The sequence below is a fragment of the Elgaria multicarinata genome, chromosome 8 (assembly GCF_023053635.1).
Source record: "Elgaria multicarinata webbii isolate HBS135686 ecotype San Diego chromosome 8, rElgMul1.1.pri, whole genome shotgun sequence".
In the NCBI taxonomy this organism is placed as follows: domain Eukaryota; kingdom Metazoa; phylum Chordata; class Lepidosauria; order Squamata; family Anguidae; genus Elgaria; species Elgaria multicarinata.
In genome coordinates, this window is record NC_086178.1 from 101,949,966 (window position 1) to 101,968,052 (window position 18,087).

An 18,087-nucleotide genomic window follows, 5' to 3' on the forward strand; every position below is an offset into this window, starting at 1 on the left:
CACCAGTGTCCTATTAACTCAATTAAACGTTAAAAAGGATTTTTTTAAAAAAACTATCTTTTGATTCTTAATTTGTTGCCTTTAGCTCACTTAAAGCTGTCCTTCTTGCAGCCACTTGAAAGCTGCAATCCCAGTCACACACAGTGGGAAGTACCTAATACTACTTTACATTCTGTCAAGCAAGTTCAACCACATTTTGTCTGCTGTGTTGTCCCTCATTTCCTTAGAGAACAGTTTCTCCACCAGAGTGGTATTTGTCCATTGTGCTTGAAGGAGGAAATTTAAGATGATATACTAATACATATAAAAAAAACGGGTTGAATGCATATAGAACAGTACCTGGAGATCTGAAGCCGTTTTATCTGTTCCAGAACTAACGGACATTGCTTTGCCATCATCGAAGAAGAGGAAAATGGAGAAATTACACTTGCTTCAGGCTGCATGAAATATGAAGGCTCAGACTTCCAGTGCAAGGTACTTCAACTGTCTTTCCGTTGTTTTCAGAGTGGAGCTGGGGAATAGTTATTACCCTTGGATAATTTAAGTCTGCACATCAGGTCTGTTACTGTAGTGATAGATGATGTGCTAGTAACAAGCAAAGGATCACACATTACAAGTGCACAACTGCACTGCCATCCAATCTAGATAAGATTAACCAATTGCTAATTAAATTGCACTGAGACTGTAACATTCTCAGATGTGCTTTTTCAAAGTAAGCACTGATTTAGAGTGGAGGGTGTACCTCCTTTGACTCAGCTTGGCACCTTTAAAGAGGAAGTAATGTATTTTTTAAAAGTGCAGAATCTTCTTCTTCTCTCCCCACCAGCCAGGTTTTTACTGCTTGACTAATGAAAATGCTCTCAAATGATTTATTTTAGTCAATGTTGGTTATAAACTGTAATGTAGTTATCTACAAACCAATAAAAGCACTACAACAAACAGTGATATTGACACTAACACTGTGTATTAACATTCATGCAGGCCCCGTCCTCCCGGAGACACTTGAACTCCAGTATTTGCTTTCATTTCATAGTATACAAATACTTTACTCAAAAAACTGAAATTGGGTGATGTATTACTGTATCATTTTACCATTTCTAATATTTAGCACTTCAGAGTGTTCAGTGTTCTTCATGTATTTTATCTTGCTGAAGTTCCTAAAACAAACTGTAAGTTCGGTTACTAATAGTGTCCCCATATCCTCAGGCTGAGAGTTATTTGCCTATGATCACCTAATGAGTTTATGGCAGAGGCAAGATTTTATAGCTCAGTCTTAGCCACTATGAGCTGTATTGACCAGCTCTAAGATTGGAGGTAATCCTATCTATCAATACCAAACTCATTCTCCAAGTGCAAATTCTTGTGTAGCTAAACAACATTATCCACACATAAGAGAGGAGGTATCAGCAGGCTTGAGTGAACCCCAACCTCTGCAGAACTAAATAAAAATATAGGAAGAAACTGGGACCCCACCCCCCAAGTGCCCAATGAGGGCTCAGTGGGCATGGAATGGTGACTGACTCTTGTGGATGGGAATGAAAAACCAGAAGGAAGTGAGAATGGAATAGAGTATCCTGGGGAAAGGCATGGCTGGCTGGAAACCCTGAACAGAAGTACTCCTCATGAACATTTTCTTGCAGTATCCAGTGGTCAGTTTAATAAACTTTGTTCTGGTTTAATAGCCAAGTGCATGATTTCTGTTTCACAACTAACCTTTCCTTTTGTTGTAGCAACTGATTGTTGTTCAAAGAATACATATGAAGGGGGGAAATCTCTTTTTATTCTATAGGATTCTCCAAAAGCACAGCTACGGCGAACAATTGAATGCTGTCGGACAGATTTCTGCAATCAAGATTTGAAGCCCACGTTACCCCCTCCTATTCCTACAGGTACAATGCTTGCTAGAATTCCATGGTCAAGGCCATCGGTGGGACATTTGCATGTGCACTAGGATTTCTCTTCACACCCTTCATTATTAGAGCCCTTCACTGCAGCAACTAAACTGAAACAGCAAAAGATTTAGCATAAATCTTATAAAACCTCAAGGGGCTAAGCAATTTTGAGCAGCATAAAACATAATGGCAGATTAAAAGCCATGGGAAACAAAAAGGTCTTTGCTTGGCACCAAAAAGGTGTCAGAGTAGGTGCCATGCAAACATCCCTAGTGAACATCCACAACCAAGAAGGTCCTCTCCCCGTTTTTAACCTGGTTTGCCTCAGTCAGTAGAGAGAACTGGAAGAGGGCCTCTGGAGCTGACAGGTGTACAGTCAAGTTGGTGTGGGAGTACACATGCCTTCCAGGTACCAGGATCCGAAGCCATAGTACCAATACTTTAAATTTTGAAATCGACTGGGAGTCAGTGGACCTCGAAGCCCTGCGAGATATATTGCCAATGCCCAATCTCCACATTCTAGTCTGGATGTTACTAGAGCATAGATAATCATGGCAAGGCTATATCTGTCCAGTAGGGGCTGTCTCTGGTGCAGCTGATGAAAGTTGCTCTGTGCCACAAATGTCACCTAGGCTTCCAGTGACAGAGATGGATCAATGAGAACTCCTAAAATGCGGACCTGATCCTTTAGGGGGAGAGGAATTCCATCTAGAACAGATTCAATTTATTGGCCTTCATCCAGTCAATTACTGGCCCTAAACACTACTTTAGCACTTCCTCGACCTCACCCAAATTAGATGCAAAAGATTAATAGTTCTTGTCCTTACCATACTGATGACACCTCACTCCTCATCCTTGGGTGTCCTCAGTCAGTGAATTCAGTTAGATGTTAAAGAGCTTGAAAGCATGATAGAGCCCTTTGGGATCCCATACAATAAATGCTTCAGGGACATGCAGGTAGGATTATGACTCGGGGCCAGTTTATACTGCCAGCTGCAATCCTTGGGGATTCCCCATGCTGCTGAATGAATAGAGGCATTCTGCTGATCCTCAATTACTGTACTTATTTATTTATTTATTTATTATCTATATTTCTATACCGCCCAATAGCCGGAGCTCTCTGGGCAGTTCACAAAAATTAAAAACATTCAAAGTATAAAACAACAGTATAAAACCATAATATAAAATACAATATAAAAGCTCAACTAAATAAAAACAGCAGCAATGCAAAATTACAAATTTAAAACACCAAGTTAAAATTCATTTATAGGCTGTTAAAACGCTGGGAGAATAAAAAGGTCTTCACCTGGCGTCTAAAAGCATATAATGTAGGTGCCAAGCGAACCTCCTTAGGGGGCTCATTCCACAGCCGGGGTGCCACAGCAGAGAAGGCCCTGCTGCATAGTTGCACAAAATGAAAATACATACACACACTCCCACCAGGTTTGTTTGTTTTTTTTCATTCTTTGTCTAATAATATTTCCAAGAGATAAATTTACCATTAATTTTTAATATTGGTTTTTTTTATATATATAGATGGTCTCTTTGACGGCAGCATTCGTTGGATCGCCGTACTTCTTTCTATGGCAGTCTGTATAATAATTTTGATTGTCTTATTTAGCTGTTTCTGCTACAGGTAAAATATCTCTCACTGGCTATTTCCCATTTTTAATGCATCGCATAAAAATATTACGGATATGTTGCTAACTCATTTAAGTCTATAAGAATCTAGAGGCATCCCAAAATCTATAACAGCTTGATTTGTATCAGTATGAAAAATGTCAACTATATGGAAACTGATATGACATGAAACTTAATATATAACTCCCTTATTATGTAGAATCTCTCTATATAGTGGAAGTTAGGAGCAAGTTTCAAGCTTACACGGCCCAATCTCCATCCCACCCCCAGTTGCAAGTAGAACATTTTATGTGTGATCTGGGGCACATGCATTCAAATCTGTGGATGTATATACTTAGTGTAGCCCTTTTTGTGTCTGTCAGTTTACAGTAGTGGGTGTACATGTGATGTTTATGTCATGTTCTGCATATAGGGACTGGGATCAAGAGAGCAGAGTATTTCAGTGGGGCACCCCACCATGTGTAGAGTATATTCACAAGAGGACTGAGTGAACTGACCCTTAGTCTTGAATCCCATATGCATTTACCTGGGCGTAAGTCCCAATGAAACAATAAGTAGACATGTGGAATTGCACTATTGCTCTAGATTAATGTGAAGATGGAATGGCTGTCAAATATGTGATTTTGGCATTCGTGCAGTTAGATAATCAGCCACTGTTATTGTGGAATATTTGAAATGTGTCATTTATAAAGAGTCATGTTTTTATTTTTGTTTCTAAAAAATATTTATAGTCCTATAATGCAAACCCACTGTCATGAAACATGGCCTAATGCCAGCACTGTAGTGCTGCTAACAATGGTATCGTGGACATAAGCATTGTCACAAATATTTAGGATGAGAGTGTGACAGGCCTAATTTAGATTTGCATTGTCCTGTTTTATCTGAGTTGCCTAATTCTGCATAGTAAGATCAGGAGTGGGTCTTGTTCTTGTGCTGCTCTCTCAACTCTGCTCATCATGCATTAAAGTCAGTACCTAACTGTAGAGGTTATATATGTGGGCTTAATATCCAGGGGCAGTAATTACAATAAGGAATATCACAAATTCAACTAATATGGGATTCCTAAATTCAAGTGTTCACTTCTATGCACAGTGGGCAATGTTTGTCAAATAAAATTGAAAACTAGCAAATAAAGTTATTGTTGCAAGAATTGGTAAAATCTACCATTGCTAAATACTTTCGCAGTTATGCTGCTATGGACATAAATACAGTACTTGCTTTAATAATATGCTGTATCGGTATGTATAAATTCTGAACTCTGTTTTCCCCCCCAGGCACTATTGTAAATGGGTAGCAAAAAGACAATGTTATAATCGTGATCTGGAGCAAGATGAAGCCTTTATTCCAACCGGGGAGTCACTGAAAGATCTTATTGATCAGTCTCAGAGCTCTGGCAGTGGTTCAGGACTTCCTCTTTTGGTAATTTAACTATGATTTAACTATGCTTCAATGCAAAGTTCTTTATTTTACATCAGCTTTGTATTTAACAAATAGCCTGGTCACCATTGGCTACAAGGAATTATCTGAAGGTGAATGAGCAAGCTGGCGAAGAGGGGATGGATTGCTTTCTCTCTCCTTCACCAGCCTGCTGCATTTCCATGCTGGCTGCAGAGTAAAGGGCTTCTCCTCCACAACAGCATAGGAACACAAGCTACTAGCCTCTTAACAGACTAGTAAATGTGAAGATTAGTAACTTTTGTGGGCTTATTTTTTAAAGGCTGTTTAATACGTACCCTTGGCAAACTTATCTTAAAACACATCCAGGCAGTTGTGGGTTATTTAACTTCTAACCGAGGGCTATGCAAAGGTACTTTAACCCTCAAATAACCCACAGTGACAGTGTTCGCATGATATGATGCAGCCCCGATCAAAGCTACAGCAGTAGCACACAGCATGGCTGAACATGGGTTATTGTGTTGTGTAAATTGGATCAGTGTCTTGCTAATTTCAGTGCAGTTTGCTTTCACATTGGGGTTGTCCAAAGGTCAAGTATATTTGAAGTATTTCAATTAATCCACTTTAATTCATTTAAATCCAAGTATTTTGGCTTTAATAGGTTATGATTTAGGCTGTGAGTCCCACTGACTTCAGTGACGAGTTCTTTTTTATTCTATGGAAGAACAATTTCAGAAAGGTTTAGACACCATTATGCAAATTTATCTCTTTTTAAAGTCAAGGTTTCTAAATACGTTATCAGAGTTTTTAGAAACACTTAATTTCAGGGGGTTTTTTTTCTTCAGGTCCAGCGGACTATTGCCAAACAAATTCAGATGGTACGGCAAGTTGGAAAAGGGCGATATGGTGAAGTGTGGATGGGTAAATGGCGGGGTGAAAAAGTAGCAGTGAAGGTATTTTTCACCACTGAAGAAGCAAGCTGGTTTCGAGAAACTGAGATATACCAGACAGTTCTCATGCGCCATGAAAATATACTTGGTAAGTAAGGAGAATGTGGATATCACTTAGAGGAGAAAGACAAAACATTTCAGATCTTTTATTAGCTAAATGATATCATTCATATATAAAGCAAGAATCATGTAAGAATTTGAAAGGGAATATGATGTGTGCCCGGGTTTTTATTATTATGATGAATTGCATTTTCTTAAGTGCATTTTACATGTTTTTAAGACTTGGAATGTAAATTTCAGGGAACTGAACAGTATTTCCACTCCCCATATGAAGGGAAATCCGTGAGCTGTTTTTAGTGTAGTATTCCTATTTATCTTCAGCAAAATTATTCCAGAGGTTTTGAGATGTGTAATCGGTGCAACTTATTTATTTTTCAAATGTGTATTGTACTTTCTTGTGAGAACTGGAGCCGTAGTAATCAGAACAAATGCTTAAATCCATTATCAATCATAAAATAAATAAGTAGAGAATAATATCACCAGATCAGTATAGGGCAGATGAAGATGGTCTGTCCTCCTCTTCCTCCTCCTCCTCCTCCAAGTCAGCAATGTCTGGGCTTAAGTGGGAGTTGCTCAACTGAGGTGGTACAGTAAAGAAGGTACTGCTCCATATCACCAATGAAGACATGTTGGTCTATTCAGTATTTATCCCTGGCACGATTTTCATTTAATAATTTGAGGAAGCATTCAACAATAATTATGTTCCTAAATCCCACAGGTTTCATAGCAGCAGATATTAAAGGCACAGGCTCTTGGACCCAACTTTACTTGATCACAGATTATCATGAAAATGGGTCGCTATATGACTTCCTGAAGTGTACCACGCTAGACAACAGAGCTCTTCTCAAACTGGCTTATTCTGCTGCATGTGGTCTCTGCCATTTGCACACAGAGATATATGGAACACAAGGGAAGCCTGCTATTGCGCACAGAGACCTGAAGAGTAAAAATATCTTGATAAAGAGAAATGGGACTTGCTGTATTGCTGACTTGGGCCTAGCTGTTAAATTTAACAGGTAGATGATTGCATTTTATTTTCATATACAAAATTCCGTATTCATATGCAAAATCCAGCATTCATATATTCATGGGAGGGGTATTTGTGCATAGATCAGAAAAGTGTGATTGTCTTGTTTGGCTGGTTCACAACAGAAGAAAAGAGTATTTGTGTATGAAAGTGATGTACCTGAAATAATAAATATTTTACCTGCAAAATATACTTGGAAGAGAATAATTGAAACTAATATATATTTGCCAGATGTTCTTGGACTGGAGATCTAGGAATGTCACACATTAAAAAAAGTCCCGCTGCCTTCATAGAAGAGGACAAATAAAGTTCAGCATTTTCTTCTTCAAAACCTTTATTGCAACAGATACCCTTTCAATATATATATATATATATATATATGAACTTTTAATATTCAGTACTAAACAAAAGTTGGACTGAAAGCTAAAAATTGTACCTCATACATTTTGTTGTGACTCAGTTAGTCAATCACATAATAGCTCTGCAAATAGTTTACTCATACAGGTTGTTTGAAATGCGCATTAATTGTAAATTAGTTTAGTCTTGGGCCAGATCTACACCAAGCAGGATGTAGCACTATGAAAGCAGTATATAAGAGGCAGGAGCCACACTACTGCTTTATAGCAGTATTGAAGTGCACTGACAACTGTTGGGGCCCATTGACACATACCATATACCACTTTCATAGTGCTAGATCCTGCTTGGTGTAGCTCCTGCCTCTGATATACCACTTTCATAGTGCTATATACTGCTTGGTGTAGATATGGCCGTAGTCTGTTCATATTAACAGGATTGGACAAATTTACACCAGTTGCTCGGGAACATGGGTGGGAGTGTGCTGATGCACTCATATCCTGCTTGTGAATTTCCCATGGGAAGCTGTTTGGCCACTGTATGAACAGAATGCTGGACTAGATGGACTTTCATCTAATCCAGCATGGCTCTTCTTAACAGGCAGCTTGGGTGTACTGTAGTAAATTTCTATTTTATAAATAAAGGGGTAATAATATTATACTAATTGCTTCTTCCTTCATCCAATTTTAAAATTCTTTCAACAAATAAGAATGTTGAAATATTTTGTTTTTAAGTGTTTTTATCTTATGTGAACTGCCCAGAGAGCTTCAGCTATGGGGCGGTATACAAATGCAATTAATAATAATAATAATAATAATAATATTTTTATTAATGTAGTGATACAAATGAAGTTGATGTTCCTTTGAATACAAGAGTGGGAACAAAGCGTTACATGGCACCAGAAGTCCTAGATGAAAGCCTGAATAAAAATCATTTCCAGCCATACATTATGGCTGACATCTATAGTTTTGGCTTGATTATTTGGGAAATGGCCCGGCGTTGTGTCACAGGAGGTAAAGTATAAATCTTGACTTCAAATTTGATCATGTACATGTTGTAAGCCAAGCCATCTGCAATTCAGTAGAATAATCTTTATTGCCTTGTCAGACATTCAGTTAGATATTTTTATCCATACATATTTAATCAGCAGAAGTTACTATATCTGCTTCCTTGAATTTCTGTCACTTATTGACCTGGTTTTGCACAAGCACCTTGGCTTAAACAAGCCATGATGGCTTGTTTAAGCTGTGGTCTCTGCCAGGCAAAATTTGCCTAATTACTCTTCTGGGTGCAGTTTGTGATGCCATCGGAACCTGGACAGCATTGTTTATTGAAGGAGCAGATAACCCTCAAAAATCAAACAACATTCCATTAAATAATAAGGTAAATGGGGCCTGGCACATGCTGGCACACGCCATGGCTTAAGTAAGCCACCGTGGCTTGTTTAAGCTGTTTTGATCATTGAACCAGGCCATTATGATAGACTAGCTAATGACCTGGTTCTCGCGACACACTAAGCCATGGTGGGTTGTCACCATGGGTACTTGCAGGGTAGCTTAGTGTGACATCTGAAACCTGCATGGCTTTTCCCTTGTGGACTGGTTTTCGCAAACGAGCCACCCTGAGAAATCATGGCTTGTCGTAGGGTTGTTTGGGGTGGCTTGTGATGACCAAAGTTGGCAGATTCACTTCAGTGTGGGTGTTTTAAAACGGCGAGAGTGCTGCCTGGCAAGAGTAGCTAAAAACCCTGCAGGCCAAAACCCTAATGAGCAAATGAGCCCATTATCAGAGAAGTGTAGTAGGCTGCTGAGGTTGCGGTGCAGAGGTCCATGGGATATGTGCTGAGAGCAGGCAGGAGGTCTAAGGGGGAAGCAAGCCACGGCCATGGATTAGCAAGTGAACAACCAACCCAGTGTGGCTTATTGGGACGTGCAAACCAGCCCAGTGGCTTACCAGTTGTACAGGCATGGTGAAGGAGGCTGTGTACACTTGGGGAAAAGAAAATTCTAGTTTCTGTCTCCGACTACCTCCAACACTTTGACTCCTTTCATCCCTTCATCTCAGCTCCTTTCCCTTCTCCATGATTCCTCTAGCAGTGTTTCCTCCTCTTCTATTCTCCCTCGCAAATCTAGAGATGCTCAAGGCAATGAGTTTTGTGTTGCCAGGAGATGAGCTACTCGGAACAAACATCATTGCCTGCATTGTTTTTCTTACCAGTCACATGGGCTTCCAGGAATAATAGTCAGTGACTTTCGCATTGCTTATAAGAAATGCTGCTGCTACTAGATACGTTCATGATGGAAGAAAATGAAGGGGGAAAGGTGGTGGTCATATGTGCATAGACTTTCACTGTGTCCTCCTATTGCTCCCTTTCCGTGTCACCAAGCCTGCACTGGGCTTGGAGCATAGCATGGATGATACAGGGAAGCAATGTGGTTTTGTGTTGTAACTGCATTTCAGTTACTCTTTGGCTCAGTTCAGACAACACATTAGTCAATGCAGTATGAAAACTCGACTCAGCCGTTGAGTTTTTAGGGGGTACTCCCCACACAACATCTTCTAACTCCACCATTTTGTGACTGTGGGCTACTGTGGAGTTGAGTAAAATCCATCGTGACATTTGATTGACAGTTCCACCACCTTGTCTCCTCCCTCGGTCCTCCTAATGGCATCCCATCAGCCACTGCTGCAAAAAAAACCAATCCCGGCAACTCTACTAGAAGGGCACTCGCTCCTCTCACCGCTCTTGCCAGGGAACTCTGAAGCCAGTGGGAAAAGTCAACTCAACGCAACAGAAAACTCCACAGAGCCTGCCACACAACACAACCGTTGTGCAGGAACTCTCCTCCGCCCATCGTGGATATTCTGTGTGGAGTATGTGTGGAGTTTTCCTACCAGACAGCACATTTCTCAACGGTGGTGTAAAAAGTCCACCATGGAGTCCTAAAACCACCATTGAGAAAATGTTGTCTGAACTAAACCTTTATTTCCATCACAAATCCCAAAAGACATTGACGGGGCCTGGCCTTTATCTACACAGTGTGCATGATCTCTTTCGCTTTCTTCTTTGTTTCTTGTTTCCTTTACCCCTTTATATGTCGTATATTCCTTTTGTATAGCTGTGTCAAGCTCTGCTCCTTGCAGAAACGGTAGGATGCAAATGCAGTATAATACTCCCCTTTGAAATTGGAAAATGGAGCCTCTCTGAGATTAGCAGTGAGCTCAGGAAAAAACAAGCTCAGTGTTAGTTTAATGTCATTACCAGAAAGTGTCATTTTTTCAATGTTTTTAGCTGGCTTAAATTTCTATAACTTGCAGGTATTGTTGAAGAGTACCAGCTACCCTACTATGATATGGTGCCAAATGATCCTTCGTATGAGGATATGAGAGAGGTGGTATGTGTTAAGCATCTGCGCCCAGTAGTACCTAATAGGTGGAACAGTGATGAGGTAAGCATCCTGGGGGGGAAATGGTATCTACTTGAATATTCTTATGGTTGTCAAGTTATGGGACGGAATTTTAGCCTTGACTGGGAGAAACATGAACTTAAAACAGTTTTTCATTGGTTGCTGATTAGGATCTTTTTTCACCCATCATGGCCACTGGCCCCTCAGTCTTTGGCATCTTGAATGTAGTCCTCTTCCCCTGTGATCGTCTTTTCAATCTCAGTCCATGATGCAAAATGTAATTTAACACACAATGGAAAATTGTGCCAAAAAGCTTCATGCACATTAGGCAAATTATGGAAAGCATTGATCAAAAAATATGAATCATCCAGTTTGCATAGATACCAGTTGCAGAATTTGAGGGTTGTAGTTGCAGTCTCTGGAAATATTTGCTTAGCTTTTCAGTCCCCTTGTCCAGATTTGTATGCCTGGCATCTTTTTATGTATATGTTTCTATACATAGAGCCTCGTGTGGCGCAGAGTGGTAAAGCAGCAGTTTCTGCAGCTGAAACTCTCCCCACAGCCTGAGTTCGATCCCAGCAGAAGCTGGTTTCAGGCAGCCGGCTCGGGTCGACTCAGCCTTCCATCCTCCCGAGGTTGGTAAAATGAGTACCCAGTTAGCTGGGGGAAAGGTAATAATGGCCAGGGAAGGCAACGGCAAACCACCCTGCTATAAGGCCTGCCAAGAAAACGTCAGCGAAAGCTGGCGTCCCTCCAAGAGTCAGTAATGACTCATTGCTTGCACGAGAGGTTCCTTTCCTTCCTTCTATACATACCTATAGAATTGACAGTCTAGATTATATTGTTTACATGAAGTAATCTCCACTTCAAAATTCTGTCATCAGTGACCTTACTCTATGGCCCAGGATAGATAACAGTTCATCAGTACTTATATAATATATGTTTTAACTTTCTCGGTTTAGCAAACATTTAAATTCATCGGTTGTGTATAGTCAGCCTAATATATTTTCTAGTAATTAACTGTGAGCATCAAAAATGTTCTTTTCATTTGTATTTGTTTATCCTTTTCTGTTATATTTTTAGTGTTTAAGAGCAATATTGAAATTAATGTGTGAATGCTGGGCACACAATCCTGCCTCAAGACTTACAGCCTTGAGGATTAAGAAGACCCTGGGCAAGATGGTGGAATCGCAAGATGTTAAGATTTGACAAAGAAATATCACTGAGGAGTGAAGTTTGGACTCTAGAGCTGTTTGCTCAAGCAAGTGTAGGTCTGGTGAGATGGACAAGGGGGATCTGAGTTTCAGCCCACTTTCTCGCCACTTTTACCGGCTGCTAATATTAAATCTTTCAGTACTTTGTAGAATATGGTATCCATGTACACTATATGGTACACATGTGGATAGCCTTGTTTTACTTTTTGTTTTGAGCTGCATTGAGATTTTCATCACACTTTCAAACTCCCATAAAACTCTTGAATTCTGAATTGCATATTCAGATTGTAGTGCTTTCTATGAAAGCCTTAAGTTAAATTAATTCAACAGCAATGGAAAAAATAAGCTTTTTTTTACCTTCTACCTGATGATATCTTATCAAGTCTTGGTGGAATAGCCTATGGTTTTGAGTCTGGGGTACTACATAATTTGATAATTCCTTATGCCTTTTATGATTTGTGTGTGTGTGCCAGGATTTTTCTCCTGTCATTTGGAGTACTTAAGAAGCCATTTAATTTCATGCAAAGCTACCATTTTCTTCTGTAATGCCTTGGCCAAGCATATGAAAACTATTTGGATTTCAAAGAAAATTAACTTCTACCTTCCTTTTGTGCTGCATGAAGAAAAAAAAAGTTTTAAGACCAAAAATCTAAAGAGCTCCTATAAGCCTATGCAGTAAGTCATCTCCAAGTTTGATTTGGAGAACAGACCATAACTCAGTTCATACTTCTAATGCTATGGATTTCTGAAGACTGTGCGTGCAACATGGAACAGCTGAACCTCTCTGATAATTTAAGTGCCTGTATTCTTGTACTGTAAACCGTACCCTAGTTAGCTTTAAAAAGGGAAGTTATTTATATAGTGTTTAATGTACTTTTATTTGCTAAATATCTGCTCTTTTGTATATGTGTAAACATACCATACACAGATCTGAAAAGGATTTTAAAAGTGATTATGTTTAACTATGATCAAAAACACACATGCTGAATGTGACATGCAGAAGTGTTGGGTAGTCTATCAAAGTATGTGCATGGATACAACAAAGATATTTAAATTTCCCTTTCAGGGGAATTTGATAAGAAGCTTAACGCAATATTATTATTATGGATTCAAATAACAATCAAGTGTGGGGATGTGCTGTTTTTCAAAATAATGTTCTATAGGTTGCAAACAGTAAATGGTCAGGCGAAAGATTGCAGTATTTTTTTTATTTATATCTTGGTGTACAAATTTTATTTAACATTTCCTTAAGTCATTGCTTTTTTAGTAATGCCTTTAAGTATTAGTGCATACTCAGCTGAATAGTTCATGGGTACATAAGCTATGGATTAATTTATTTGGAACACAGCAAATCATGGACAATATTGTGCCACAGATCTTAAGCAAAAGGTGTGTTCTTTTTCCGTCCATTGCCAGGAATGCAATCAGGCTGATGTTCTAAAATCTATCATTTTAATTTGCACAGGTAGTTGGTAAATATTTGGCATAAACCAACACATTATTAGTCTAGACCAGTAGTTTTCGCGCTTTGTGCTTTCAAGGACCCCTCTTTATAACCAGCATTCTGAGGAATATTTGCAAGTCTGACAGGGAATCTTTGCCTTCAAAATATTTTGAAGATACAAGAATGTTCTAAGATGCACTCAGTCCTCATGGAGCCCTTGCCAGGCTTGCTGGGCCTCGCTGTTATCTCTCATAAGCTGAGTGCCTACCATAGAACACACCCAGCTCTCTGCTATGACTCTGCACGGCAGGACAATATCAGTAGTGGTGGGCATGCAATCTCTCGGGGAAACCTGTCTCCTTTTATTGATCTTGAGGAACCTCTGGTGATAAGCTCACGAGGAACCTAGGGTTCCTGGGAATACAGATTGAAAACCACTGGCCTAGACCAAGTTTCTTTTGATTAAAATTCCATTTTAACAAATATTTGTTTACAATGACATTATGAGTTCTCTCAGAAAATTTGGTGAGGTGTATGTTTTCCATCTTCTAAAATGGAATATCTGTATTGTTTTAAGTGCCATGTGCGTTGGGTAGCTTTATTACTAGTGGATTATGTGCTGAAATTTAATGTTGGCTTGAGGCTTTAGAATAAAACAAAGCAGTCTAAAAATGCCAATACTGGATCAGAGCCATTATTCCTAGAGTCCAGTATATGTCCTAACTTTTATCATACCTATGGGCTATTGTATGTCCCTGCTATTTCTTAGGAGACCTTACTGTACAGCATGAATAGACATTATTTCAGAGTACATTGTATTCTGTAGTAGAGCCTACACAATTCTAGCGTTTCACTTTATTTTTGGAAACACCAAATTCTTTGGAGCTATGCAAATATTATATATGAAATCATTTGCCTTGAAAAGACTTGAGATTATTATATAAGTTTTGAAATATTTTCCATTCCTTTTCAAAATTTAGTACCACTAATTTAATGACTATGAAAAGTCTCTCTCTCTCTCTCTCTCTCTCTCTCTCTCTCTCTCTCTCAGCTATTCCAGTTGTGCATGTTGCTAAATTATTGGCAACAATTAGATAATGAGGCAATGAGGTTTGAAATTGTATTTATTGAAGTACGCAAAATAGTCCCTTTTCATCTTGACCCCCCTTTCCATTTTATGGTGTGTGCTTCCTTGACCTAGGAGCTAAAAAAATAGCTTCTACTCACCCATTCTAGTGGAGAATAATCTGCATTTATTTGCAGTTGGGAGTGGATGCAGAAAACTATTTTACCACGCATCTGCACCTGATGTGGGATAAAACCCTTCTTATTCCTTAATACAGGGGTCCCCAAACTTTTTGGACCTGTGGGCACAGATGATGTCACTGTTCATATAATGGCTGCCATGGGGGGGGGGGGGCTGGCTAGTCAAAAGGCAAGCAATCCACCCAAGAAACTGAGAATAAGCAGAGGAAGGATCTGATCTCCAAAACCAACCCGCATATTTGATCCCACAGAGGCACAACAAAAAATACCCATTTAAAGTTGCTGTCCTATCATGTTTACATGGAACTCAGTGGGAATTACTTCTCAGTCGATCTGCATAGGATTGCTCTGCTCATCCTAACCGTACACCTTTCCCCAGCCCCAAAGGAAAAGGAAAAGGCCCCCAGCCCCAAAAGGAAAGAAAAAGCCTTTCCTACCTTGACCCCAGGCTCAGCGGCAGGTTCAGGAACAGGAAAGACAATATAGGGCCCTAAACCTTTCCAAGGTTCTTATTCAAAATGTGTTTTTTCGAAGGGGCCAAGGAGTGCAGAGCTTTGTGGGCACAATGGCACCCGTGAGTGCTGCATTGAGGGCCACTGCCTTAATAGGTCTGATGCAGCTGGCTAAGCTGCCCTACATGTGAGCTCCCACTGTGTGCTTTTATTCCCATTTTACCACAAAATATTCATGGTGGGAGCAGCTTGGAGCTGATTTACATGGTGAGCCTGTAATTGCAGCCAGAAGTGGCATTAAATGTGGCAAGTATGTTTGTCAGCGTATTTGGTATATTTTTCAAAAAGCTATTCACTTATTTTTAAGGCCAACACAATTCTCAAGCCCTTTTCCCCTTCAAGTTATTTGAGGCTTTTCATATATTTGTCTGATTGCCTTCTGTGTGTGTTTTCTAATTCTTTTAAAAAATGCATGCTTGCTAATGTCTTCCATTATGTATTGCACAGAATGTTTCATGAATAGCAAGTTTGTGCCTTGGAATTATGCTTTTCATCTAAAACAAATTGTCCCTTGAAGCTTTGAGATTAATATGACCGTTAAATTATTGAAAATGTAATGTTTTGATAGCTGCCTTACTCATTCTGAAGCATATTTCACAACTGACCCTCATTTTGTGAGGGACCTCCAGCATTTTGCAAAGCTGTGCCACCTTGTAGAATTTGAAAGAAGCAGAATGAATGTCGTTGAATGCATTTTGAGGTGAGAGACATTTAAAACAAATAGGAATTATGCAAACTTTGATTTAGAATTCTGCTTGATTACTGTAACATGTTCCTAAAAGTTAATATTGTTATCAAATTGGGTAACATTTTCTGCTTTGTCATCTGTTTTCTCCCCTTATTCTTCATCGTATGAGCCAATTTAATAATTACCTAATAGTAATCAGCCAAGAATATATGTATACTTTTTATCACACTTGCAAAAAAAAAAATGCCATAATTTCAATAATGAAACAGTCTTGGAAATAAATTGAAGTTCCTACTGGTGCCATAAAAAAACAACATTGCAGCTTCACATGCCATAAAAAGGTGCTGTAAATGCCTCCTTTTCCCTAATGGTTGATGTCATCTTCTCCTTGGTCATATTCCAAGAATTATCTTCTTTGTGAACATATCCAGTACATGCTTCTTCGGTCACCAGTTTGCTCTATTTCCAATGTCTCTTTGCTAAATGCTTCTCACTTCTTAGGTGCCCTCCTTCAATCAGTCTGAATTCTTAAACGTCATTTGTTGGCAAGTCCAAAGTGTTTCCATGGTTGCATTTCCACCATTTAGTTGTATGGAAGACAGAAATGCCTATTTTCCTGCATTTGTGGATGCTGGAACATCTATGATTAAAGAGAGAGACAGCAAGCGGAGTTTCTAAAATACATGTAGGTTCCTTTCCCTGCAGTAATGTCATCTGGCTTCAGGGCATAATCTGAAATATTAGGCTCTATTTTATTTCTCTGACTGCTAAATTAAATATTCAGCCATCTGCCCAATTGAGTATGAGAAGACACTAATTTTCATGGTTTTCAGTAAAGTTTTTGTTTAATTTTATTTTATCAATTTTCTAGCCTTGTGACAGTAATTCAGATTGAAGTTGGCCTAACCCTGTTCTTACTAAATCCCCAGTGTTTGTGATATGTTTCCAAAACCAATTGTGGTAGAATGCAGAGGTTTGTAAAGTCACCTGGAACCTTGTTCTTGAACAAACTTTTAGTGAAATGAATGGGAAGTTATGTTCCCAGGTGAGTTCTTGAGCAACTCCCTTTCATCCCAATCTTGCATTAAAGTTCCTAGTGCTTTGTTCCTAAAATTAAATGCATATATATGTATCAAATGTGGAATGAACAATACGTAACCTTTCTCCAAACACAACTGTCTCATTGAATAGTTGCCTTGTCCTATAGAACTCCTGAATGCAATATAGAAGCCCACATACTGTACTCATGTTTTGTGCTCTGACTTACCCGTGCCCAATATAAAAATGTACTATATTGTATACAGAGAGAATAATGTAGCTAACCTATAGAAGATGTAAATAAAGAAGAGAGGGTGAAATAAGCATTATGATTATACTCCTTTTGTTATATATATGCCAGAAGTGTAGAATGTTTTTTTAAAAATGTAACAGGCTAAATGTCTTTTTGTACAGCATCTGATTTAAAAGGTGCCTTAAGTTTACCATGAATTGCTTTGTTCTGTACACAAATTTATGTCAATGTATCATTTTAAGTAAATAACCTTATTTTAGTAAACATTAGTAATATATTTGTTTGTTTACAATTTCATATTGGTGCTCAAAAGCCTTTACACCCATGGTAGTATGCTTTGCCTTCAAAATCAGCATTTAAAAAGTGTGTGAGTGTTGAAGATTTTATCTTGCACGTTATTTGTACATTTAGAAAATAATGTTCGCAACGCATTCAAACCACATTAACACTGCATTACGAAGGGTGTGTACTTGTTTCAAACACAGCCTTTTTTTTTCCTTTTAAAATACAGCAAAAGCAATGCCCCGGTCTGCTTCCGTGCATTTTTAAAGTAAGAGACTATGTTTGAAACATGTGAATGTTTTTCACAGTTGCTGCACTGTGCATATACTTTGTACTCAAGTGTACAAAATATTTGCAATGTCCTATTTTATACTGATAAGGAACCTGTGTAAATTCAGTGTAGAATTATACCTTATGAACAACATGGGGACGCTGTTAAAAATGACATCCCTCCCCGTGTCTCGTTCTACCCTGTCCCTTGTAACATCTAGGAGCAGTAACCCTATATTGTGCATTTTAGATATACAGACTGATAGCTAGACAGATAAACACAAACACACACACAGAAACACCAACAGCCATTGAAGACGCAAATACATGCAGGGAATTGTATGATGTGATGATCACAAGATATGGAGTAAGTGATCGTACATTTATGTGGGGG

General features: G+C 38.9%; 1 protein-coding gene across 1 annotated transcript in view; it reads left to right on the forward strand.

The window, feature by feature from the left end:
* BMPR1A (bone morphogenetic protein receptor type 1A) overlaps positions 1-17,405 on the forward strand; it is a 73,858-nt gene extending 56,453 nt beyond the window's left edge. The window contains exons 5-13 of the mRNA XM_063133113.1: positions 372-474; positions 1,790-1,889; positions 3,429-3,528; positions 4,808-4,952; positions 5,774-5,966; positions 6,657-6,954; positions 8,157-8,332; positions 10,638-10,768; positions 11,810-17,405. Coding sequence (XP_062989183.1) covers positions 372-474; positions 1,790-1,889; positions 3,429-3,528; positions 4,808-4,952; positions 5,774-5,966; positions 6,657-6,954; positions 8,157-8,332; positions 10,638-10,768; positions 11,810-11,935 — 1,372 coding nt within the window. The 3' untranslated portion in view covers positions 11,936-17,405. The remainder of the gene's footprint in view (positions 1-371; positions 475-1,789; positions 1,890-3,428; positions 3,529-4,807; positions 4,953-5,773; positions 5,967-6,656; positions 6,955-8,156; positions 8,333-10,637; positions 10,769-11,809) is intronic.
* The last annotated feature ends 682 nt before the right edge of the window (positions 17,406-18,087 follow it).